This window comes from Ptychodera flava, chromosome 18 (genome assembly GCF_041260155.1).
Source record: "Ptychodera flava strain L36383 chromosome 18, AS_Pfla_20210202, whole genome shotgun sequence".
NCBI classification, from domain to species: domain Eukaryota; kingdom Metazoa; phylum Hemichordata; class Enteropneusta; family Ptychoderidae; genus Ptychodera; species Ptychodera flava.
Genome location: NC_091945.1, coordinates 32,210,870 through 32,236,205, shown reverse-complemented (window position 1 = coordinate 32,236,205; position 25,336 = coordinate 32,210,870). Strand labels below are relative to the sequence as shown.

Genomic DNA, 25,336 nt, shown 5'->3' with positions numbered 1-25,336 from the left:
AATTTGTGCGCATGCTCGTAACTAAACCGAAATATTTGTTGTAGTGCAACGCTGTACAATGTCCTAACTCTGTAGAAAGGAGGACACAACCGAATCTTTAGCAACCGCGTCTATGTCAGCAAGACGTAGCCAGTTGTTTAGAGAATCGCTGTCTGCTTCGTAAGTATGTGTGCTATTTCCCTGTCCTTTTGATCTCCTAGAATATCAACGCAACGACCAGGTACACTGCACTGACCGCCAGTTACGCTGTAACCGTAACGACTAACGGCCTATCTCGTAGTGTGTTGCCGATTAATGGTGACACTACCTACTCACTCTCGATCAAATTGTTTTATTGTGAACCCATGGCAAGAAAAGTGTCATTTCGGACCCTCCAAAACACATAAAAGTGTTTGACGTGGACGTCACCATAAATACTGCTATTATTGTCACCAGACTCGCCTTTCTCATGTCACTATCATTCAAATGTTTTACATGGACCGTACCGGTAGAATCTAAGACCATGCAAGGAATCACAGTCCCTTTTGTGGAGGGACCGTGAAGGAATCCAACAAATGCATAACGAAGCGAGTGCAACGGTACCGTACTATGGTAAAAAAAAACTTCGACAATGAAACTAAAGCACTAGCATCTTCAATAAATAAACAGGGGTACTGTGATTGCACAATCTCTGTTTATGTGATATGTGCCCCATCCATTGCCTTTGTTTTTGTGGGAATATGGCGTTGAATTTACCATTTAAATACTTTGACACGTACCGTTTAGGGACCGTTCAGTTTTTACGGCTGGGGGGGGGGCCGGCAAAATCCAGGGGGGGTCATCATAATTTTGGAATCCAAGAAGGGGGGGGTCATCACTTTTTCACTGGTAGGAAAGGGGGGGTCACCACATTTTCAAAAACATAATACCTACAATAAAGTCCACTTTATGCCATGGCCATGATTGACCCTCTTTACCGGCGGGCTGCCTTCGGCGGCCCAATACAATAAATATACTTTATGTATTACCCATGACCCTCTTAGCGGGCAGACGCCTTTGGCGGCCCACTCCAATTAGGTTTACTTCATGCAATGGCCATGATCGACCCTCTTTACCGGCGGGCCGCCTGCGGCGGCCCACTACAATAATTTGACTTTATTGTAATACCCCATGACCATCTTAACGGCTGGACGCCTTCAGCGGCCCTGTTCAGTAAAGTTTACTTCATGCAATGGCCATGATCGACCCTCTTTTTACCAGTGGGCCACCTTTGGTTGCCCACTACAATAAAGTTGACTTTACGTAATAACCCATGACCCTCTTAACCGGAGGGCTGCCTTTGGCGAACCACTCCAATAAAGTTTACTTTATACAATATCCGTGGACATAAGTTGTCTATGGAAATGAAGTTAAAAATTGCCTTACAGTCGTCCTAATTAACAGACGTTTGCATGGATGTGGCTGAGAAGTTTGTACACTGGCATCTCTGCTACACGAATAAAGTGCGCCGCGTACCAGAGTTCAAATCCAAACCGTGCGGGTAAATTTGACATATGGGTTTTGGTTATTTTTCAGTGGGGGGGGTCATCAAATTTTTTCGTCTGACAAAGGGGGGGTCATCATTTTTTCGCGAAAAATGCAGGGGGGGGGGTCATCATTTTTTGAACACCGGCGACAAGATTTTGCCGCCCCCCCCCCCCCCCGGCCGCGTAAAAACTGAACGGTCCCTTAGTGTAGATGTGCTGTCCATCATTCGCAGCACCACCAAGCAATAACAAAGTAACACACTATACGTGCTATAATATGGTGAAAGTTTTTTTTAAAAATCTACTTCATATTAGCTTCAGCAAGTTGACTACTACAAGCAGGTGATATTATATAATGCCTGGCCCACCTTATGGACAGATGGCTGATGAAACTGCATATGATTTACCAGTGAGAGATAACCCAGGCAGGCATGGAGCTGGTGGATACATGAACTATGAGGAGGATGGAAGTAGGTTTCACTAGCAGCAGCAATACATTCATGACGTTCATATTTTATCATTTATTGTTCACCAGTTCATGTGATTTTATACAAAAACTATTCTAGGTCTTTTCATATCTAACCCTTCCCCAAGCAAGGTTCAAACGTGTCCTCAAAATTGCTCAGATAATTTATGAAATAACAATAATTCCATGTTTGTGTGTGGAGGGTAGCTGATAATTGTATAACATGAGTGCTTTAATACCTGCCGTTGCTTAATTTGTGAATCGATACAGCAGGTGGTGGTCAGTGGGTGGTTTGAGAGTGGTGGCGCTGTGATTGGCTATATACTGTCAGTCTGCAATCATTTGAAACATTAAAATGTAGGGTAAAACAGCACTAGTGCTGCTACATTTGCTGACCACCCACTTCTGCAGTAAGAAAGTAATTGTTTCATGTCAAAAGCACGAGTCCACTCAGAAATTGCACTCAAAAATGCTCAGAAGATTGTTTTTGATTCAAAGATAGCAGGTATGAATTCATGATGCCAGTTTATTGAATAAATTGTGGCTTTCAGTGAGGGAAATCAGTCCCCAAACTTAGCGATATATACATAAAGCAGCCATTCCATTTCCCAACTTCCTAAACAGCAGCCATTGTGTATTGATTCACAGGCAACTGTGCTTGTACCCTTTGTCTACATCGCTTTTGTCTCCATTGTAGTTGATCATGAAAATAAACAAGGGCAGCAGAGGAGAGCGATATCAAAGCTCAGTCGAGATGAGCTGGAAGATAAATATCTCAGGTTATATGAGGATAACTTAGTCTTGAAGAAACATGGAAGAAAGCAAGAAGATAAGATCAAGAGGTAAAATGACAGAGTGTTTGTCAGTGTGATACAAAAATTCTGTCAAGTTTGTGTTGCCATTCAGGTTCAGGTGTTGAAAGCATTGACTCAGTTCACCTTACAGCAACAAACTGCCTCAGCACATTGCATTACTTGTACCTGCAAATTGTAAGTAAGCAATAATGTACCCCTGCAGGCCCATAATGGATGAAGCAAACTTTGCACGACATAAGATATGAGGTAAAGCTGAATTAAGTTTTGTTTGAGTCCATTGGCTCAGATGTGGTACATAATATTGTCATTGTTTTATCGTTTTGGCAATGCCAGTGACTTTGTACAATGCTGGATAATGGGATACATTATCAGTGATGATCTAGGGATGACATCACAAAATCCACTGGAATGGACAAAGCTACAATGTAATATGGTTTATACAGCACATGCGGATGTGTATATATTTGTACTGACTGCCTGCATTAAATTACCCTGAGTTAGAAGTGGTACACATATAATATAAGTTTATGCTGTTCACTCTTAAAACAACAATGAATATCAATTAGATTTGCCTTTGTACACATTTTCCAATAGTATCTTCATACCTGAAGCACTTGCAATTGATCATATTTAGTTTCTGCAATGGAACTCACTGATCTTATTTTGAGTCATTAATTCACACTTGCACACCATGACTGATGGTTATAGGTCTCACAAGTACAAGTCATGAGTTGCTCCATCCATTACTGCCATAGTTACGATACTTGCTTTTTTAAAAATCCAGGATGGCTACTAAATTGCTTAGGTTGGTTAATGACAAGAAGAAGGTACAGCAACGTGAAAGCGGTGGCAAAGTCCGGGATATAGAAACAGAACAAATGCTGGAAGATTTACATGAAAAAGTGAGAGACTTAGAAAAGCAAAATGAACAACTCAAAAATAAGGTAAGAAAAATCTGGTGGAATGGGAAAAGTTTGCAACAAGTATTACAGGAAGCAAGAGTATTATTTCAAAACCTGTAGTGCTAGGGTAAATTGCCAATTCTGTTTTCAAATCATTTACATTTTGCTGGCTGTAGAAGTATGCACCTAACAAGATGATCGATTTGGCAACTTTGAAAACATCAGCAAGCTTTGATGTGTGATATCAGTCATCAGCATTACTTGATCACCCGAAGTGTAGATTCAGGGAAAGGATTCAGTATTATTTTATATATTGTTCTCATATCCAAAGTTGTTGTAAAGAACTGAAAATTGTGTAATCCCTATAGTGAACTGTAAGTTGACCGTAGACAGTAATATGAAGTATACTAACACAAATAGAACCATCATACCTATGTGCCAATAATGTTACCTCTTTATTTAAAAATGACTTATCAATAAATGTGACGTTTTCTTTTTTTCTGCATCTTTTAGGATAGTATAAAATTGTATACATGGCTTTTTAAGTGTAAAAGTGTTAAATCCAAGCTTTATAAGGCATTCATTTATTTGTGTATATCTACAGCTAATGGTTACAAAGCAGCAGATGGCAACACAAGGAGCCAAGAGGACAGATCCATACACCTACGTCAATTCAAGAATTGATACTGTGAGTACAAAATATGTTATTATAATATTGTATCCTGTAGTAGGTCAGTCAGCATTCTCAGTGCATTGTTGATGGCTCAAGTTTACTTTTGACAAGTTCCTAAATGTTCATAGCTATATATACTTATTGTGCCCTTCAATTTCATGGGATGATGTACGTAACTTCATGTTATCCTCAAATCATTGTTAAATTTGCTCATCCTCTGTATTTCAATCATATTGCTTCTTTTTGTGAGCCATACTCAGAGAGCAATTTCGTCACACTTATTCCCTGCTGGACCTGTATTTATCAAACAAATTAAAATAATGAGCTGTGTACTCCGTGTCAAGATGAAGTTTATATTTGCTTAATTCTTTAATTTTTGATATGTGTTGTGTAGAAAGTGCACAGCTTAAAGTTTACTGCCTAAAATACCCAGTTTATTAAGAAATAAAAGTTAAAAGTATAAAACTGTTGAAAATAATAGGTGACATGCGTTGTATTAAATTTGTCTTCTTATTTGTTGATAAGTATATGTTTAATCTGTTATGTTACAGGGGAGAGGCCCCAAACCACCTCCATCTGAAAGAATAAAAAGAGGTCTGAGAGTACAGGGTGAAGGAGCTAAGTATGTTAAAAACCTTTATGAGAAACACACTGCCACTGTACAATTTATATATTTAAAAGCATACTGTCGATTTCACAAAGCAGACTCGACATCACATGAACATTGACCAATGAGTGGGAAAAAAGTGAATGTGATTCAACGCTATGCATATTCTGAAGAATAGCCAATGCCAATACCAATGTAGGTTTTGCCACCAGTATTGCCAACTAACTGTTGGTAAATGAAATTTATACAGTTGAACCATGTACCATATATCAGATCTTGTTAATGTACAATTTGTGCTTTGTACCATTGTCTATTATACATGCTCAAATCAACATATGTGCCTACAATTTTGGCATGGTTAGAGTAACTTTGCAAACAGCAAACATTTCGATGGAAAAGCGAATATGATGTATTTTAACAACTCTGGCTATACAACAAAACATTTATCAGAGTTGCAAGACAGCAAAACTTATCTTAATTTGTACTTGTGTGTGTCATGTTTTATATGTTCAATAAGTAACAGCCAAATATGATCTATTCTACATGAAGATCCTTACAAGTCCAAATGGTGTACTGTCGTTGAATCACCTTATTTTGAAGCCATGATACAATGTGTATTTACAGCTAGATGATGTACATATGGACATATGAAGGAGATATGGATAACTGTTTAATGTATGAAAGCAGTTGAAAAGTGTTTTTTCTCTTGGTTTTACAACACCTGTACATTGCTATCAACAGGTCAGCAACGCCACGTGCATTCAGGAATGATGTTCTACCAAGGTATGGACACAGTCTCTTAGAGGAAGCCAGAGCTGAAAACAAACAATTGTAAGTATATCAGTTAACTTTGTCCCCTTCATCACCAAAGTTTGTTGCAAACCTTTTAAGGTTGTCCTGTTTAAATAGAAATCGGGGTGGAAAGTTAGATGGATTTTGCTCAAACAAAACTACTCAATATCATGCAGACTTTTTCATCCATATCATATTGAAGTGTCATGAGCTTGACTGTGTTCTGCTGTGATTGTATGGGACGTAGACAATTAATCACATTGGAATACTTTTCACTGATGGTTTTTGCTCTAATCTGTTTTCAGAGATGATTACATAAAACAACTTCAAGATCAGATACAAATCATGGAACATGATGCAGATATGATGAAGGATCAGGTAAGGTCAAGGTCAATATTGAATTGTTCTAAGAAGCCAGTATTCTAATTTGCCAACTGCTGGACAATGGTGGACCATCATTGACCGTCATCATGACATTGCAAGTGATAGCTCACATTACATGTATTCACCAGCTGTCTATACATGCAAATACAAAGTTAAACTAAATACCTTGTTATGATTCTTATTGGTACAGATGGAAGGTCGTATTCGAGAGCACGAGGAAGAAGTGTTGAGATTAAGATCAGCAATGTCAGCCGGACAGAGGTAAGACTTCTACAGTTGTATGAAGTGTTTGAGTACAAGACTTTGGATGCCATTAAGGAAGAGTTTGGATGCGTAATGGGTTGTGTACATGTTAAAGGGCCAGTAGCTTCAAGTGGTGATAGTCTTTTCACTCTCTTTTGTTCTGTATGTCAATTTGTAAGGTTATGTTCTACTTCCTAAATAATTTTTTAAACATGATTTAGCTCGCAAATTCAGTGTCTAAATATGAAGAATGCACTTTTATTGTGTGCATTTGAATATTAGTCCAGACCAAAATTCAACTGTCAACAACAACAATGCAATTTACATTTGTACAGGCTGAGTTGACAAGCTGAGTATGGTAGTCAAGAAACTGTATTTACTAGCAATGATTTCACTTTTCACAATATTGCAACAATCATCACTTTAACTTTTGATATACAGCTAGACTTCCTCTCATCTATTTGCCAGATGAAATATATGGACAAGGTTCTATGTGGACCACGTTACTTTGTGTGCTCTTGCACATGAAATTCCATTGTTAGTGTTACAGCGATCAGGAATATAGAAGCATGTTTGAAATTTATAGCAGTGACATGAAAGTAAACAGGTTTACTCATAAATATGTAGAAACCTTTCCGATATTGCCATCAGTACTTATAAGAATGACATAGACTGCCATAATGTTGCATGTTAAAGTGTAGAAAGCAAACTGGCGTGACCGTAACCTTAACCTTCACTAATCTTTTGCCTGTGTTTTAGGTCTAACATCCAAGAAAATGTTGAATTAATTCGACTGCAGAGAGAGTTGAAAGAGAAAGCAACTCAACTAACAGGCACGCAAGCACAGTATCAGAGTCTTGAAGAAGTAAGTTAAGTCTTGCAGTGTGTGTTTGATATCAGCTTAACTATTTATAAAGTTCCTATTGTGTGTTTAGCTTTTAATCAAGTTTTAATGCCTTTGTGGTATGGTGGTCGTGTAAAAATTTCAAAATTGTAAGTTTCAAAGGAATGCCATACAAGAGGATTTCCATGACTGATGCTGCGTTTACAGATGAATGTTATTGCTATCTGATTGAATGACAAAAAGTGTCTGAGTGATATTTTGCAAATTTGTTTTTGCCAGTGGTTACAGTAAACAGCAGACATGAATACTTAAGCTTGCATCAAATGAGGATTTTATAACTAACATACAACTTTGTCTTTGATTTGTAGAACTTGAGAACAGTGAAAGGTAGCCATGATGCAGTCATTGTAGAAATGGACAAACTAGCAAGACAGTTACAGTCTGAACAGAACAAAGTGATGACATTACAGAGTGAATTGAAGAGTGGTACAATAACACAGAGACAGCTCATTGAGGTAAGGCTTCTTCCATCTTTGAAATTATACTGTTGAGCCATCATTTCAGCCCCAGCCCTAGACTATAAACAGTTACAGTGTTTGACAATACCAGAATTATTGCTTTGCAAGTGCATTGAGTATATTCAATGGGGAGTTGCATAGGGTAGCCGGATACAAGCTAATGTTCATTCTGTAATGTCTCTGTTTGTGTGAATATTGGTGTGCACACACTGTCTGGAATGTGTAATTTCTAAAATGACACAGAACAAAACAAATTTAGTCAGTATTGCCTGAAAGGTTTTATCAAAATTGACAAGACTATAACTGCATCACATAAATCGATAATGTGTTCAGTGAAGATGCGATACCAAGTGTGTTTAACGACTCATGGTGCAAGACTATCCATGCCTTAAAACAGAGTACAGTTGCGGATGCATGCTGGAAGTGAAAGTGTGTAATCTAATAATTGATATCAAGGGCCTCTGCTTGAGGAGATGTGTACCAAAGTACAATAAGATATGTCCTGATATACCTATTTGTCAACAATAGGAAGGCTGATTGAACATGGAAAGAGAATTGATTTCATATTTCTTAAGGTAGAATGAAGCTTGGAGTCAGATGTTTAGACTAAGTTCAACTTTTACAATGCTTTTTTGGTCTGTCAGTAGTAGGAGCCTGGAATGTGTAAAGTTTTGTAGTTTTTTTTGAAAGCAGAAACTTGATATATATTGAACACAGGAAGTGCAACCATATTGAATTTAAGATATCTCCAAATGTTGAGTAATTTCCTTCTCTAGTACCAAAATTCACACAGTGACCTATTTTGATTCTTGGTTTCATAGAAGTGTGGTTGAAAATTTTCTTGAGGAAAGTTTAATCAAAAGTTTAAGTCTTTCACTTTTTAGGCATGTACAGCTTTATACTAGGTATATGGTGGTAAGTAGTGTACACACCTTGTTCTGTGAAATGATCTTGGCACTGAAATGGTCATTGTCAATGTCTTTGCCAACAGTTCCAAGAAAGAATCTCTGATCTTGAGAGAGAGAAAGAAATCCTTAAAGAAGCAAATGAAAAACTTCTCAACAGGTAAGAGTAAAATTCCTTGAACATGTCATATTATTGGATGCATATTATTGAGAAGTTCACGTACCAGAATTTACATTGAAATTAACTGTTGTAATCTGACATAGTGTATCGGAAATAATGGCATCGTGCTCGGATATTTTCTTTGGAAATAGTAAGGGAAATATTTTAGGGGAAAATGGGGAAGAAATGTAATATGAATAGCATGTAAGAATTTTGAGAAATTTTTTTGTGCCATTTTTCAGTGCCTTTGATGCTGAAAGAGAAAGACAATTCCGTGCAAATGAAAAGCAAATGAAGTTACAGATAGCCCAGTTAGAAGCTACTTTGAAGGGAGATCTCAATGACAAGAATACTATACTAGATAAACTGACAGATGAACGAGGTATGTATGTTACTTTGACTGTCCTTGTAGAATAGCAAGTATGATTCTCTGTAGCATATCTGTATATCTTATGCCTTATAAATCAGAATTCACATGTCATCTACATGATATGCAGACTTTTTGCATACTTTTCATCAATCTGCTCACTTTTGATGCTTTGTGTACCATATAACTAACTATTAAAAGAGTGCCATTGCAATAATGCTTCTGTTGAATAGGTATCAAGTTATTGGGATCTGTGTGCAACGTTTGCATAGTGTCTTCTTGTCATGGACAGCCAGGTGTCTACATTATACATTCCATTCAGGTGCATTGATTTGATCCTAATATCATCATCATCATCATCATCATCATCATCAACTTAACTCACAAGTAACATTACCAGAGAAAGTTGCTAATCCACATGATTTGCATTTCTTTGATAGTCAAGTATTTCTTGCTCTGTGAGAACCAAATTTATTTCACTCAATCGTATATCAGTCACAAATGAACCATTTTGCTATTCTGATCTACCTCTCTTCTACATGAAAACACATAGGCAGACTGTTTATTCCTGTTGCACTATATAAAAGACTTACTCACCTTTTTTGTAACAGTTTATTTTTCTATCTCTGTCTTTTTCATCATTTCATATTTACAGAGACCAGAGAGAAATTAGAGACAGAGCATCGAGAACTGCAAATCAGGTTTTACTCAACAAAACAAGAACTTGATGAGTTACAAGAAAAAATGAAATTTTTCACCAAGGAAAGTGCCGTTGATTTCCAGGAACTTGAAGAAGCTCTGATATTGGTCAAGGTAAATGTCATAAATCTAAAAGTACTAAGGACAATAACTGTAATAACTTCTCAGTACATCTGGAAAAATGGAATGCCCTGGAATGATTCTAACGTATCGTTTTACTGTTTTTGTCATCTCATGCTTTTGAGTACTTATTTTTGCGTGTTTTTTTTAAATCTTGTTGTTTGAAGTTTTAACCTACATATTTATAAAAAAATGATTTTATAATCAGGGTTTTAATTTCTTTAATTTTATAAGAAACGAAAAGAAGCAGGCAGTCAAGAACTTGAATTCTTGGAGAAGGTGGATGAAGAACTTAACAAAGGTATGATATCAACAAAATCAGAGAAATGTGTGTCATGTTTACTGAGTATAGTGTCTAGGAAGTTTGTAATGATGTATCAATTGTAGGTCATATATTTTGCCTTAACCAATTCATCCCCGATGCTAGTAAATAGGTCCATACTCACCATTGATAACAATGGGTTTAGGCCAAACCATGATAGTGAAAGGGTTGAAGTAGAGTGTTATCATACTGTAGCTCTTTGTGAAAAGAAGTATTGCAAGTCACATTAAGGAAAAGTGCTGCTTTGAGATAACATGTATTTTACAATGCTCATAACGAAAAGTAATATATTAAACTGTTTGAAATGAAACTTTGAAGCGATTTTTTAAATAATTTTACACACTACTGTATTAATGCTATAAGTGCCCAACACCTGCTTTGGATTGATTCTGGCCATCAATATATGTAGCACATATTAATTTTGACAATTCCCATAATGTAGCATTGAATAAATTTGACTTGGTAATCTGTTACAGATCTGAAACACCAGATTGTGGCACTGCAAGCAGAACATGCAGAAACTGCGGAAGAGTTGGAGAAAACAAGAAATATGCTGATACTTCAACACAAAATAAACACTGACTACCAGCAGGAAGTTGAAAACGCCACTCAGAGGCTGGAAGACTACAAGCAAGAATACGACACCAAACTTGATGAATACGCACAGCTGCTTGATATCAGAGCTACAAGAATAAAGGTACAAAATCATTTTGTGTGCAGTATAGTCTGTATCTCATTAACAATTGTACTAATCATGCAAACCATCTGAAACTATATACCTGGATATTTGTCTCCTTTTTTCTCAGCCTTGTTTTCTCTGAATTTTTATAAATTGTGTGGAGTTCAAATTACAAAAAGCAAAATGGAGACAGTACATCCATACCCATGTACATATTTTTCAGTGTTGAAGTTTTGCCTTCCAATCACGAGATGAATATTACTATAAAGACCAGCAAGAAGGTAGATTTACCTTTATTCTGTTGGCACAATGAAGTTAAACCTAACAGCTTGGTACATGTGTTGTTCAGTCTTTACACAGAGACCAAGGGGAAAGAGTACAAGCTGTCTTTGCAGCAGTCGTTGTATCAATTGTCAAAATCTGTTTTTATTGTTTCAGAAACTTGAACATCAACTGAGAGACATAGCATATGGAACAAAGCAGGTTAAAATTAAGGATGTCTTTGAGGTAGGTTTCAGTAGTGCTATCAACTTTATATAACATAATGTACAGTGATTAGATCTCATACAGTCAATGAGGAAGTAACATTAAAAAATAAAGTCATACTCAGGATAATAAAGAATTTTGTTTACTCTTCATAAGCTATTGATTGATTCTACTGAACAGGGTGGAGCTGAAAGTCTGCTGTTGGAATAGAGACATGTTTACAATGCTTATGCTGAGAAGAGGAAATTTTGCTGCAGATACTTTGGAAACATTATAGGTTCTTTGGAATTATGTATAGTCATCTAGGTCACCATGAATCAAATAAAGCATGTAACTGCTTGTCCTTAGTGAGAGGTATGGGCCCCATAAAACTCTGCTAATGTAATTAAACCCATCAAGAGCGCCCTCAGAGCTGATGACTGGCACAAAGGGCTAGGTCTTAAGCGCATTCTACCTTAATACCAATAACTCTTCTTTATGTTTTTGTGTTCTCTTTGTTCAGCATGAAGATGAATTTGAAGAGATTGATGAAACAGTCAAACTAGAAAGAGGCCAGAACATATTTGAAATTCATGTTAAACAGGTGAGTTATTACTCTTTTGCAAGAACTTCCTAAATGTTTTGTCAAATCAGCACAAGGGGCACTTACACTGCCCCATTTGTTGTCTGTGAAACAAGTGGTGCAATGATAAAAAAATTTCATGGCTACTGTCTGCCTTTTAGCGTTTGACCTACAATTTTTTTCACGGACACTGAGACAGTAAGTTGGAAAATGTTACAAGGGTGCCTTTACATACTAACCCAGCCATGTTTAGTGGGCTGCAGGAAATATTACTGCAGTTTTCAAAGCAATTAACCATATTCCATTCTTTTTTGTGAGTGTAGATCAAATCATAATATTTTCTCAACAAGAGGATAGTATAATATTTAGATGTTACAAAAATCGATTATATTTTTGGACTGCCTTATTGATTAAGCTATTCTCTTGTTTTGTGTTTTCAGATTTCCTTCACAAGAGATGCACTGAGAGAGATGGGTGATGAAGAACCCAGTTCATTTGTCACCTATGAGTTCTTTGAATTTGAAGTTCAATCTACACCAGTCATCAAAGGAGATAAGTAAGTCTGCACAGCTTTGCGTCTTGTAGAATGTTGAGTGTTCATAGTTTTCAACTGTCCATAATAAACTAGGTAAAGTAGTCTGATGATAAAAGAGGTAAAGGCATATCCAATGTAATGTAGCAAATTTTGCAAATTTATTACTTTGGTCAAAATCCAAAAATTGTTATGAACAGAAACGCTCTGTACATGATAAAGAAATAAATCATGAAGTAGTTACAAACCTCTTGCAGTACTGTAGTTTAGTAGTACCTGTACCTACATGAGTATCTTGCACTTCCCTAAGAGATATACATGACAATAGTTTGATCTGATAAACACTGCCTGTGGCAGTTACACTAAGCACAGTGCCCTCTGTGACAAGTATCTACATGCCTTTCGTACAAGCACAGAGTCTGCTGCTTGCTATCAGAGTATGTAATACCCCAGTGTACTTGGCAGCATACTTATATCATGGTTATGACTGGTGTCTTGACTGTTGTGCATTCCTACTTTTGCAGGCCAACCTTTGATTTCACATCACAGTACATTGTCACTGTGGATGATTTCTTCCTGCACCATCTGATGAAAGAGTCCACAACTCTGGAAGTACACCAAGCCATGGCACAGAGTACAGAACTGTCGCCGCTTGCCAGTTGAGATTCAGAGATCTTCTTGAGAAACCACATGGGAGGTTACACGGTACTGCACAGCTCACAGGCAAGTCATATACATAGATGCAGCAAAGCATTCTGGAAAACTGTGACGTCTTTGTATGCTTTGTATACGGTGCTCACAAAAACATTATGAATGATGAAATGAGTGCACTTAATCTAATGTCCAAATGTCTGGAATAAGTTGTGAAACATTGTTAAAATCCATGGATGTGCAGTACCCAGTAATTGCAAACATGCATTTGCATTCTGGCTGTCTTGATAATCAGTGCATTTTGTCAAGGATTTGCAAGGCAGAGAAATACTTATGGAACCCTGCTACAATTTCCGCAGTTGGATAATGTGATTGCATTGACACACAAAGGGGATACCCTAGAAACATGACAGGGGAAGCCTGGTAAAATTTACCTGGTATTTGGGTATTGCCCTGAAATAATTGAAATGCAGAGGTGACTTTCACAGTGAGCGATTTTATCCAGATATTTTATTGTGTAAGAATCTGTAAGTATTGCGTATTGTATTAAGTATCTGTAAGTATCTGTAAGTATTTACTACCTGTAGGAAATACTGTTTTATCTTGACATCCTGCTTTGGTTCACTGTTAAATGAACAGAGAGTGATTGAAGTGAGAGAGATAATATATAACATATAAATGCACAGTGTTTCACTATTATTTGATGTGTTTTATTACTACAGGAGTGGCTGGTGGGCGAGTTGGCACAAATTATGGTAATGTAGAGTATTGGGTCAGATTACGTGTACCAATGGACCAGGCATTGAGACTATTCAATGTAAGCAGTTTTATCATTTTTTTTAAAGCTGTATAAAGATATATCAATACATTAGGCCGTGGGCTAGAGGGGGTCTACGTGCACCCCCCCACAGGATAACAAACCTGTATTTTTCAGAAGCCTTGGGATCCCTAGAATACGAAATGGAATTTTAACAGAAAAAATATAGGGATGGAATAGCTGTTATGGTCATGTTTTGAAGGGTACCGCAAAATCACGATTTTCCAAGCCAAATGCATTTTCGTCAAATGTGTCTTCTTGTAAGTCATGTGCTGAGCTTATTTTTTAACATAACCTCACTTGTTTGGTATCATTAGAAAGGGAATTTATTCCTCTTTAAGATGACACATTGTACTATGCAATATCTTCTACAGTTTTTGTCAAATATAACCAAAACTTACCCCTTACCCCAAAATGTAACATTGCAAATTACAGTAAATCTCAAATTCTACAATTTTTTAGCTAGGCATAATAAAAAATGCAATGCTTTGTCTGAAATCTGTTTTATTTCATACAGGGACATGTCAGAAATATGAAATAGACTTTTAACAGAAAAAATATTGGGAATCTACAGCTATAACAGTCATATTTGAAGGGTACCGCAAAATAACAGTGTTGCAGATTTGCATGCATTTTTGTTAAAACTGTCTTCCTATAAGTTATCTGCTGAGCTTGTTCTTCAATATAACCTGGCTTGTTAGGTATCATTAGAAAGATAATTTACTAATCTTCAGAATGATATATTGTAACATGCAATATCTTCTATAGTTTTCATGATATATAACCAAAACTTACCCCTTACCCCAAAGTTTACATTGAAAATTTCTGTCATAGCTAAAACCAAATTTTACAATTTTTTTAGCTTGACACAAAAAATCTGGCCCTTTTTGCTATTAAATCTGTTTTATTTGGTACAAGGACATGTCAGAAATATGAAATAGACTTTTAACAGAAAAAATATTAGGAATCTACAGCTGTAACAGTCATATTTTGAAGGGTACCGCAAAATAACAGTGTTGCAGATTTGCATGCATTTTTGTTAAAACTTTCTTCTTATAAGTTATCTGCTGAGCTTGTTTTTCAATATAACCTGGCTTGTTAGGTATCATTAGAAAGATAATTTACTAATCTTCAGAATGATATATTGTAACATGCAATATCTTCTATAGTTTTCATGATATGTAACCAAAACTTACCCCTTACCCCAAAGTTTACATTGAAAATTTCTGTCATAGCTAAAACCAAATTCTACAATTTTTTTAGTTTGACACAAAAAATCTGGCTGTTTTTGCTATTAAATCTGTTTTATTTGGTACTGGGACATGTCAGAATTATCAAATAGACTTTTAACATAAAAAATATTGGGAATCTACAGCTGTAACAGTCATATTTTGAAGGGTACTGCAAAATAACAGTGTTGCAGATTTGCATGCATTTTTGTTAAATTTTTCTTCTTATAAGTTATCTGTTGAGCTTGTTTTTGAATGTAACCTGGCTTGTTAGGTATCATTAGAAAGATAATTCACTAATCTTCAGAATGACATATTGTAACATGCAATATCTTCTATAGTTTTCATGATATATAACCAAAACCTACCCCTTACCCCAAAGTTTACATTGAAAATTTCAGTCATAGCTAAAACCAAATTCTACAAATTTTTTAGCTAGAAACAAAATCTCTGCCCGTTTTTGCTATTAAATCTGTTTTATTTGGTACAGGGACATGTCAGAAATATGAAATAGACTTTTAACAGAAAAAATATTAGGACTCTACTACTGTAGCGGTCATATTTTGAAGGGTCCGCAAAATATCAGTGTTGCAGATTTGCATGCATTTTTGTTAAATTGTTCTTCTTATAAGTTTTCTGCTGAGCTTGTTTTTGAATATAACCTGGCTTGTTAGGTATCATTAGAAAGATAATTAACTAATCTTTAAAATGACATATTGTAATATGCAATGTCTTGTTTAGGTTTTATGAAATATGACCAAAACTTACCCCATACCCCAAAATTTACATTGAAAATTGTAGTCATAGCTAAAATCAAATTCTACCATTTTCTTTACCTAGACATATAAAATCAGGCATTTATTTGTATGAAATCTATTTCATTCGGTTATGGGTCATGTCAAAAATATAAAATAGACTTTTAACAGAAAAAAGATTGGAATTCTGTAGTTGTAACAGTCAGATTTTGAAGGGTACAGCAAAATCTCAGTATTCCTGACTTGCGTGCATTTTTGTTGAATCTATCGTCTTGTAAGTCAGCTGCTGAGCTTCTTATAGAATATAATGTAAGTTGTTAGGTATCATTAGTAAGATTATTTACTAGTCTTTAAAAAGACATATTGTAACATGCAATATCTTGTACAGATTTTATGAAATATGACCAAAACTTACCCCATACCCCAAAATTTACATCGAAAACTACTGTCATAGCTAATATCAAATTCAAGCAATTTTTTTACGCAGACATAAAAAATTAGGCAATTTTTGTATGAAATCTGTTTAATTTGTACTTGGCCATATCAGAAATATGAAATGAACTTTTAACAGAAAAAGTATTGGATTCTATAGCTGTAACAGCTGTATTTTTAAGGGTACAGCAAAATCTCTGTATTCCTGATTCGTATGCGTTTTTGTTAAATCTGTCATCTTATAAGTAGTCTACTGAGCTTGTTATTGATTATAGCCGGGTTTGTTTAGTATCATTGGAAAGGTAATTAACTGGTATTTACAATGAAATATTGTAACAGGCAATATCTTGTATAGTTTTCATGGAATATGACCCAAACATACCCCATACCCCAAGGTTTATAGTGGAAGTACTGTCATAGATAACGTGATCAATTTCCGTGAATTTTTAGCTAGACATGATAAAAATAGTTCTGTTTCGGTATTAAATCTGTTGTATATGGTACTGGGTCATGTCAGAAATGTGAAATAGACTTTTAACAGAAAAAATATTTGGACTGTTTAGTTGTATCAGCCATATTTTGAAGAGAAATGCAAAATCGCAGTACCGCAAACTGGCACCTTTTTTGTTAAATTCTTCTTCTTGTAAGTCATCTGCTGAACTTATTTTGTGACACAACCTGGCTTGTGAGGTATCATTAGTAGGGAAATTTATTCTTCTTTAAGATGACATATTGTAATATACAATGTCATTCATAGTTTTCCTGGAATATGGTCAAACTTTACCCCATACCCTAAAAGTTCAAATCGCAAATTACAGCTTATCACAAATTCTACCATTTTTTGCTGCACATAATACAAAAGGCAATTCTTATTTAAAATCTGATTTATTTGTTACAAAAGTATGTTACAAGTATAAAATTACCTTTTCAGGGGAAGATGATACAATTTAGTAGCCACTTGGATCATTTTTGGAGGGGGAACCCAAATATTGCAAATGTATGTGTTTCGGCAAATTTGCCCTGATACCTGGGTACCCTTCCAAATATGATCCAAAAGGCTACAAAATCATATTATGTTCCTGTTAAAAGTTAATTTCATATTTGTAACATACTTTTCTAACAAAAACAAAGATTTCGTAGATTGCATACAAGCATTGCCTTTTGTATATAAAGTTAATAAATTGTAAAAAAAGGTCGAGTTTCAGATTTGCAGTAATTTGCTGTGTAAACCTTGGGGTATGGGGTGAGCTTTGGTCCTATTTCATGAAACCTAAACAAGACATTGCATATTACAATATGTCATTTTAAAGACCAGTAAATTACTTTTCTATTGATACCTAAGAAGCCAGGTTATGTCAAAAATCAAGCTCAGCAGATGACTTATAAGAAGACAGATTTAACAAAAAAGCAAGCGAGTTTTCAATACTGTGATTTTGCGAGACCCTTGAAAATATGACTGTTAGAGCTGTAGATTCCCAACATTTTTTCTGTTACAAGTCTATTTCATATTCCTGACATGTCCCTGTACCAAATAAAATAGATTAAATAGCAAAAAGGGCCAGATTTTTTGTGTCAAGCTAAAAGAATTGTAGAATTTGGTTTTAGCTATGACAGAAATTTTTAATTTAAACTTTGGGGTAAGGGGTAAGTTTTGGTTATATATCATGAAAACTATAGAAAATATTGCATGTTACAATATGTCATTCTGAAGATTAGTGAATTATCTTTCTAATGATACCTAACAAGCCAGGTTATATTCAAAACAAGCTCAGCAGATAACGTATAAGAAGAAAATTTTAACAAAAATGCATGCAAATCTGCAACACTGTTATTTTGCGGTACCCTTCAAAATATGACTGTTACAGCTGTAGATTCCTAATATTTTTTCTGTTAAAAGTCTATTTCATATTTCTGACATGTCCCTGTACAAAATAAAACAGATTTAATAGCAAAAACAGCCAGAGTTTTTGTGTCAAGCTAAAAAGATTGTAGAATTTGGTTTTAGCTTTGACTGCAATTTTCAATGTAAACTTTGGGTAAGGGGTAGGTTTTGGTTATTATCATGAAAATATAGAAGATATTGCATGTTACAATATATCATTCTGAAGATTAGTAAATTATCTTTCTAATGATACCTAACAAGCCAGGTTATATTCAAAAACAAGCTCAGCAGATAACGTATAAGAAGAAAAATTTAACAAAAATGCATGCAAATCTGCAACACTGTTATTTTGCGGTACCCTTCAAAATATGACTGTTACAGCTGTAGATTCCTAATATTTTTTCTGTTAAAAGTCTATTTCATATTTCTGACATGTCCCTGTACAAAATAAAACAGATTTAATAGCAAAAAGGCCAGATTTTTGTGTCAAGCTAAAAAAATTGTAGAATTTGGTTTTAGCTATGACAGAAATTTTCAATGTAAACTTTGGGGTAAGGGGTAAGTTTTGGTTATATATCATGAAAACTATAGAAGATATTGCATGTTACAATATATCATTCTGAAGATTAGTGAACTATCTTTCTAATGATACCTAACAAGCCAGGTTATATTGAAATACAAGCTCAGCAGATAACTTATAAGAAGAAAGTTTTACAAAAATGCATGCAAATCTGCAACACTGTTATTTTGCGGTACCCTTCAAATATGACTGTTACAGCTGTAGATTCCTAATATTTTTTCTGTTAAAAGTCTATTTCATATTTCTGACATGTCCTTGTACCAAATAAAATAGATTTAATAGCAAAAAGGGCCAGATTTTTTGTGTCAAGCTAAAAAAATTGTAAAATTTGGTTTTAGCTATGACAGAAATTTTCAATGTAAACTTTGGGGTAAGGGGTAAGTTTTGGTTATATATCATGAAAACTATAGAAGATATTGCATGTTACAATATATCATTCTGAAGATTAGTAAATTATCTTTCTAATGATACCTAACAAGCCAGTATATATTGAAAAACAAGCTCAGCAGATAACGTATAGGAAGACAGTTTTAACAAAAATGCATGCAAATCTGCAACTCTGTTATTTTGCGGTACCCTTCAAAATATGACTGTTACAGCTGTAGATTCCCAATATTTTTTCTGTTAAAAGTCTATTTCATATTTCTGACATGTCCCTGTATGAAATAAAACAGATTTCAGACAAAGCATTGCATTTTTTATTATGCCTAGCTAAAAAATTGGTAGAATTTGAGATTTACTTGTATTTGCAATGTTAAATTTTGGGTAAGGGGTAAGTTTTGGTTATATTTGACAAAAACTGTAGAAGATATTGCATAGTACAATATGTCATCTTAAAGAGGACTAAATTCCTTTTTAATGATACCAAACAAGTGAGGTTATGTTAAAAAATGAGCTCAGCACATGACTTACAAGAAGACACATTTGACGAAAATGCATTTGGCTTGGAAAATCGTGATTTTGCGGTACCCTTCAAAACATGACCATAACAGCTATTCCACCCTATATTTTTCTGTTAAAATTCCATTTCGTATTCTAGGGATCCCAAGGCTTCTGAAAAATACAGGTTTGTTATCCTGTGGGGGGGGTGCACGTAGACCCCCTCTAGCCCACGGACTACATGAAATACAGTGTTGTTGAATGACCAGTGTCTGTGCTTTCGTTTATGTGATACTGAAGCATTTAAAGAGGAGAAATGTGTACATATTTCTTGTCGGTGTATTATTTCACCAATTTATGTCACTGAACATTCTTTTCTTCTGGCAGACAATCTCTATAGTTACTAAGGCTGTTTAATCCTCTCACCCCCACCCCATTTTTCTGATGTATACTTCAAGCCACCTTTTGTAAACAGTAAGGATAGACCATTTTGGTGTGTAATGGTGATAAAACATCTTTCTTTGTGTGTATTTCACAGGAGAGAATCAAGGCTCTAGGTTACATGACAGCAAATACTAAAGCAGCTAAGGAAGCCATCAAAGCCTTGGAGACTGCTGAACAACCTGATACTAGAGACAAATCTTTGAATGAACTGATTATCAAACTTATCAGAGTCAAAGGAGTACGAGCCAGGAGAGATGGTATGTATCTCACACTCTTTCTTGTGATTTATAAGATATTAATTCCTTAAACTCTGCATAAGACCATCATCAGGATGTACTCATACAAATTCATAACTGTTTTAAAAAACTCAAGGTGAAGTTTTCCAATAACATAGAATGGCTACACAGTATAGATTAAGATTAGTAGATCATGATAAAATTATTTAATTTCAATATCAAAGTAGAGCTTTTACAGATTACAGAGGCAGTAGGTGTAGTCTCATAGGATTTTCATACTCAATTATTTATTTAATGTCCAGAAAGCATGCTAAGACACTTGGGATTTAAATAACTGCTTCATTTTGTGTTAAATGCTATATTCACTGTCAACCAGCAAGTGTAAGTGTATACTGAAAGTCTCGTGTCAACAGTGACATTGCACAAACTGTGTTGATAAACTGATCACTGAGCATTCTTGGCAAATCATTTGTGTAAAATTCAAAGTGGTGGATCAAATAATAGATTAAGAGATATTACATCAACTTTCCTGTTAAATAATATTGTAAAAAAATTCTCAGGCTCATATTGAAATGCAATTATTTTGATTTGTCCTGTAGGTGTTCAGCCAAGTCCATACTGTGTGTATAGATTCTTTGACTTCAATGACCATGACACCGTCATCATACCAAACAGTAACAACCCAGAGTTCAATGACAGCAAGATGTACCCTGTACCTGTCAACACAGACTTAGATAGGTACCTCAGAACCGAGGTAAGACTTAGATTCTTTGATTTCAATGACCATGACACTGTCATCATATTAAGAGGTCCAATCCAAAATCCAAGAGTTCACCAGCAAGCCATACCCTATATCTGTCAGTACAAAGCTATCATTATAGATTTAGATACATACCACACAACTGTGGTAAGACTTTGACATCAACATTTTTTTTTCTAAGTCGAGCAGAGAAAGCCTTGTATTGAGCATGTATATGGAGAACATGTAATCTGTGTTGCTGGTTACAGGAGAAAATGTAGCTGCCTTGAAAGTTACTATGTAGAAGCCTTGTTGCAAGTTACTTTGTTCAAACAGTCTGCTCAACTCACTGCTTGAAGATTTACCATGCAAATAATTTAAAGCGTAGCTTGTCACTATATATCGTTAATGTTGACTTATGGAGAAAGCAGAAAACAGGACATTGCATAATATCGAAACTGCATAGTAATTGGAAGTATTGCTCTATTTTTATGTTAAATTTTATCATTATGGTTTCTTAAATTACTATTGACATTAATTTTACATGCATATTGCATTTGTTCATTGTGTAGTCATTTTCCAAATGTCACTGTGGTGACACAAAGATTTTGACTCATTTAATAGGAGCTATTGCAGGGTTCCATTCAAATGATGTTTATCAGTTCTTTTAAAGGACATTTTTGAGCATTTTTACCATTATTTTACAATTGCAGAGCCTTGCAGTGTATGTATTTGATGATACTGATCCAGAGGAGATGTCTTATCTTGGAGTTGCCAAGGTACCACTGATTAGCCTGGCCCATGACAAACCTATCAAAGGAACATTTGAACTTAAAATGGTAAGTTTTGTGGTTGCAAATTGCTGTGCATATTAGCTTCTTGATAAAAAATTCAAACAGTATTTTCTGGCAAAGATCAATATCGTTCCTTTGATAACTGAGCGCTAGAAACATATGTCAGATGTCATGGAATGAAACGGTTATGTTATTAGCATTGTGCGAGTTTGTTGGTGACAAATAATGCAAAAAATATACCAGTTAAGTGGAGACAGTCACGACATGTGGTAATGGATGCAAGTCACAAATTTTATGATTGAGTGAATTTGCCTCTTGCATGATCAAAGCAATGGAACAAGAAGACAGTATATAGTGTCATTGAAGTGAATTGAAGAACTTTCTTTAATTTATTCTAGCTAGTTACCTTCTCGTGTCTATTTATAGACAGAGAAGGTATTAGAGTTGAAAACCAGTATGCTGCTGTCAAGTACTTCCGTCTGTCAAGATCTGTTGACGTCATGCCATTGTGATGGGTCATATCATAAACTGGTGGGGGTGTTCATGGCTCAGGTTGAGGTGTGGGAGAACGATTTTGAGCTATGACAAAAATCAAAAGGGGCTTAGCGGCATAGCCACAGTGTTAAGCCTTTCTCCAAGGTTTCTTAGTTGACTACAATCTATTACAGACTACTGAGCTGACGTTAGGGGTACTCACTTTGTGTTTGCTCACTCTGTGAGCGCTAGTGTTTGGTACTGAGTTGCGTGGATATCCCCTCATGGCCTCACGTGATCGGGCCTGTTGCATAATCTGCAGAGATGATCATATGCCTCCGAGTCTGAAAACTGTCATTGTGTAAGCCTGTCGGCATTTTCCTTGCATTTTTTCTCATTTATTTTGCAAAATATCGGCGAGTACCTCAATTTTTCAAGATAACCCTTTCTTCCCAATCGTTTCCTTGAGTTTCAGAGTCATATGAACGAAAATGAGTGAAAGTTTTAGACAGGAAAATCGGACGTCGGCCATGTTCAATGTTTACAGTACAATCAGAAGTTTATGTGGAGGAATTAACAACAAACACAGGAGTGTTCATGATGCCCGCCCTCTAGAGGCAGACCCTCCTATATGGAGTACCACATTTGATGCTTGTGGAAAGCTTGACCACACAATGGAGCATTTAAACTTTTAGAAAATGACAAACTGAATAAGAAGGTATTCAGAAAATGTCAAATACTGAGGAAAAATGCGCAAATATTCAAAATAAACAGATTAACTGATTGGTCAGCTATAAAAAACAATGAAAATGTTTATGATCAAAAGTTTTGAGATGCGCACATTTTAACAAATACAGAAATTATTAACATTATAAATATAAGACCAAACTATTTTTTCAGGGATGGGACAGGTTGGAAATGAGGGGTGAGAGACAAAGGCACTCCTATTGCTGCATGTGGATGCAGCCACACCATTTCATTTACAGCATACTTATTCACTGTGTTGTGTTCAAGTTCCATATTGTACTGACTGTCATACAAGGATAACATATAAGCAAATCAAATCAAATCAGAAAAGGATCAATGCTGTTGTGTGGATTTTGCTGAACATGGCTGATATTTCGCCCTATATATTTTGTATCCAGCAAAGGCATATTTTGATGTAAAGTCAAAATTAACACTACATTGCTGACAATATATTTTACCGTTTCTGCATGAATTTTTCTTTTTTAATTATAGTATATTAGTACTTCAAACAGATTAACAGTTATCGTGATGTCAACCCATAATTTTACATCACAAAGACTGTAATTCTGCCAATTTTTTTTGTTTTTCAGTCATTTTATAAATTTTGCACTGCACAAGATGATTGAACAAATTGCAATGTTTGAATTTGTAAACTCAAAGAATAAAAATCCTTTGGTCACAAATTAAATTATTTTTTGAAAAGAAATTTACTCTTAAACACTTTTAGCATATATTCTTTACACGGTCATGTATTTCAAGGAAAATATGCCTATTAAAAACAGTAATTTCTTCACTTTCAATTTTTTTTCAATACTATGACAATTATCAGCCATGAGGTTATACAAACACAAGACCAGATAAGCGTTTTTCATCATTTCCACAGGACTCTTTGGAAAATCCATTAAAAACAGTTAAAAGTGACTGGAAATGATCACTTGGTATACATTTAATTTACAGATGCCAGGTTGTGTATTTCACATGCACTCAGGTCAGTAAGGAAGTGCGTCATTACTATTTTGGACTGTTAATTCTTATTTCTGAATTGTTTAACTTTTTTCCACATTGAACTATCTTTAGGCAGTTTATACTGTAGCTTAGAATTTTTTTGATTTATGTATTTAATCATCTTTTTGGTTCTTTGGGTCCATATCCCACCTCATGCCCCTACATCATCAACTATTTACCAACAACTCCATGCCAACAACCAATTACCTGACCTGGCCAAACATTAGAGAAGGTACAGCGTCATTGACGGTATTTTTTTATACAATACAGCTGTCTTTGAACAGGAGAACTAATTATTCAGAATCACAGGCACAAAAATGAAACTATTTCATTGAGTATTTCTTTATACGGTAGCATGTGGCAAAAGATTTTTACACTGACCATATACATGTAGATAGATGGTTTTATTGCACTTTTGTCATACATGCATTGGAATGTTACATCTGTAGACAGTATTTCCATACCTTTTGACTGGTGTCATATTTGTATGCCAGAATAAAACTATAATATTCCATATTGCAATATACTAATTTTATCATTATTTGTGTGTACTGGAAATATGGTGGGGTTGTCACATTGTTAAATATGAATTTCTTTACAGGCAACTGGTGAGACCAATGGTACTATAGATATCCAAGTAAAATGGCAATACAGTTACTTTCCACCCAAGACTGTTACAGCAGCTTCAAAACAGGTCAAGGTCAGTGCTGTCATCTTGAGAATCATTAATAAAAAAAATATGTCTGACAAAGAGATATAAAATATTTGTTAGATCAGCAGTAACCATTGCTCTATTTAGTAACACTATGACAGTCAACATCTCATGATTATTTATATGATTTATCTGCACAAAGTGTATGTTGCTTTTCTGTTGGGTTAATGGTTTGCTTGACATGAAAAATTCTGTACTTTTCAAACTATGAAATCCTAAGTTTTCCTTGTGACAATATTGCCTCTTGATATCAATCAGAATCTGAGATAACATTTTACACGTTTTTTTAAGTTGAAATAGATTGTATATTTTGATTAATTTCCTTCTACCGTAGTTGCCTTCACTTTATAGTTCATGTACAGCCTACTTGTCTGTTGAC

General features: G+C 35.2%; 1 protein-coding gene across 1 annotated transcript in view; it reads left to right on the top strand.

The window, feature by feature from the left end:
• The first annotated feature begins 26 nt into the window (after positions 1-26).
• The window catches only part of LOC139117402 (protein fantom-like), a 36,607-nt gene continuing 11,297 nt past the window's right edge, over positions 27-25,336 (top strand). The window contains 26 exon segments of the mRNA XM_070680487.1: positions 27-159; positions 1,821-1,975; positions 2,669-2,813; positions 3,571-3,730; positions 4,293-4,376; positions 4,913-4,983; positions 5,710-5,799; positions 6,066-6,138; positions 6,335-6,405; positions 7,147-7,252; positions 7,600-7,746; positions 8,741-8,814; positions 9,057-9,196; positions 9,837-9,994; positions 10,235-10,301; positions 10,799-11,019; positions 11,440-11,508; positions 11,990-12,070; positions 12,490-12,605; positions 13,106-13,203; positions 13,206-13,304; positions 13,955-14,049; positions 20,345-20,507; positions 21,086-21,240; positions 21,939-22,064; positions 24,847-24,945. Coding sequence (XP_070536588.1) covers positions 1,861-1,975; positions 2,669-2,813; positions 3,571-3,730; positions 4,293-4,376; positions 4,913-4,983; positions 5,710-5,799; positions 6,066-6,138; positions 6,335-6,405; positions 7,147-7,252; positions 7,600-7,746; positions 8,741-8,814; positions 9,057-9,196; positions 9,837-9,994; positions 10,235-10,301; positions 10,799-11,019; positions 11,440-11,508; positions 11,990-12,070; positions 12,490-12,605; positions 13,106-13,203; positions 13,206-13,304; positions 13,955-14,049; positions 20,345-20,507; positions 21,086-21,240; positions 21,939-22,064; positions 24,847-24,945 — 2,823 coding nt within the window. The 5' untranslated portion in view covers positions 27-159; positions 1,821-1,860.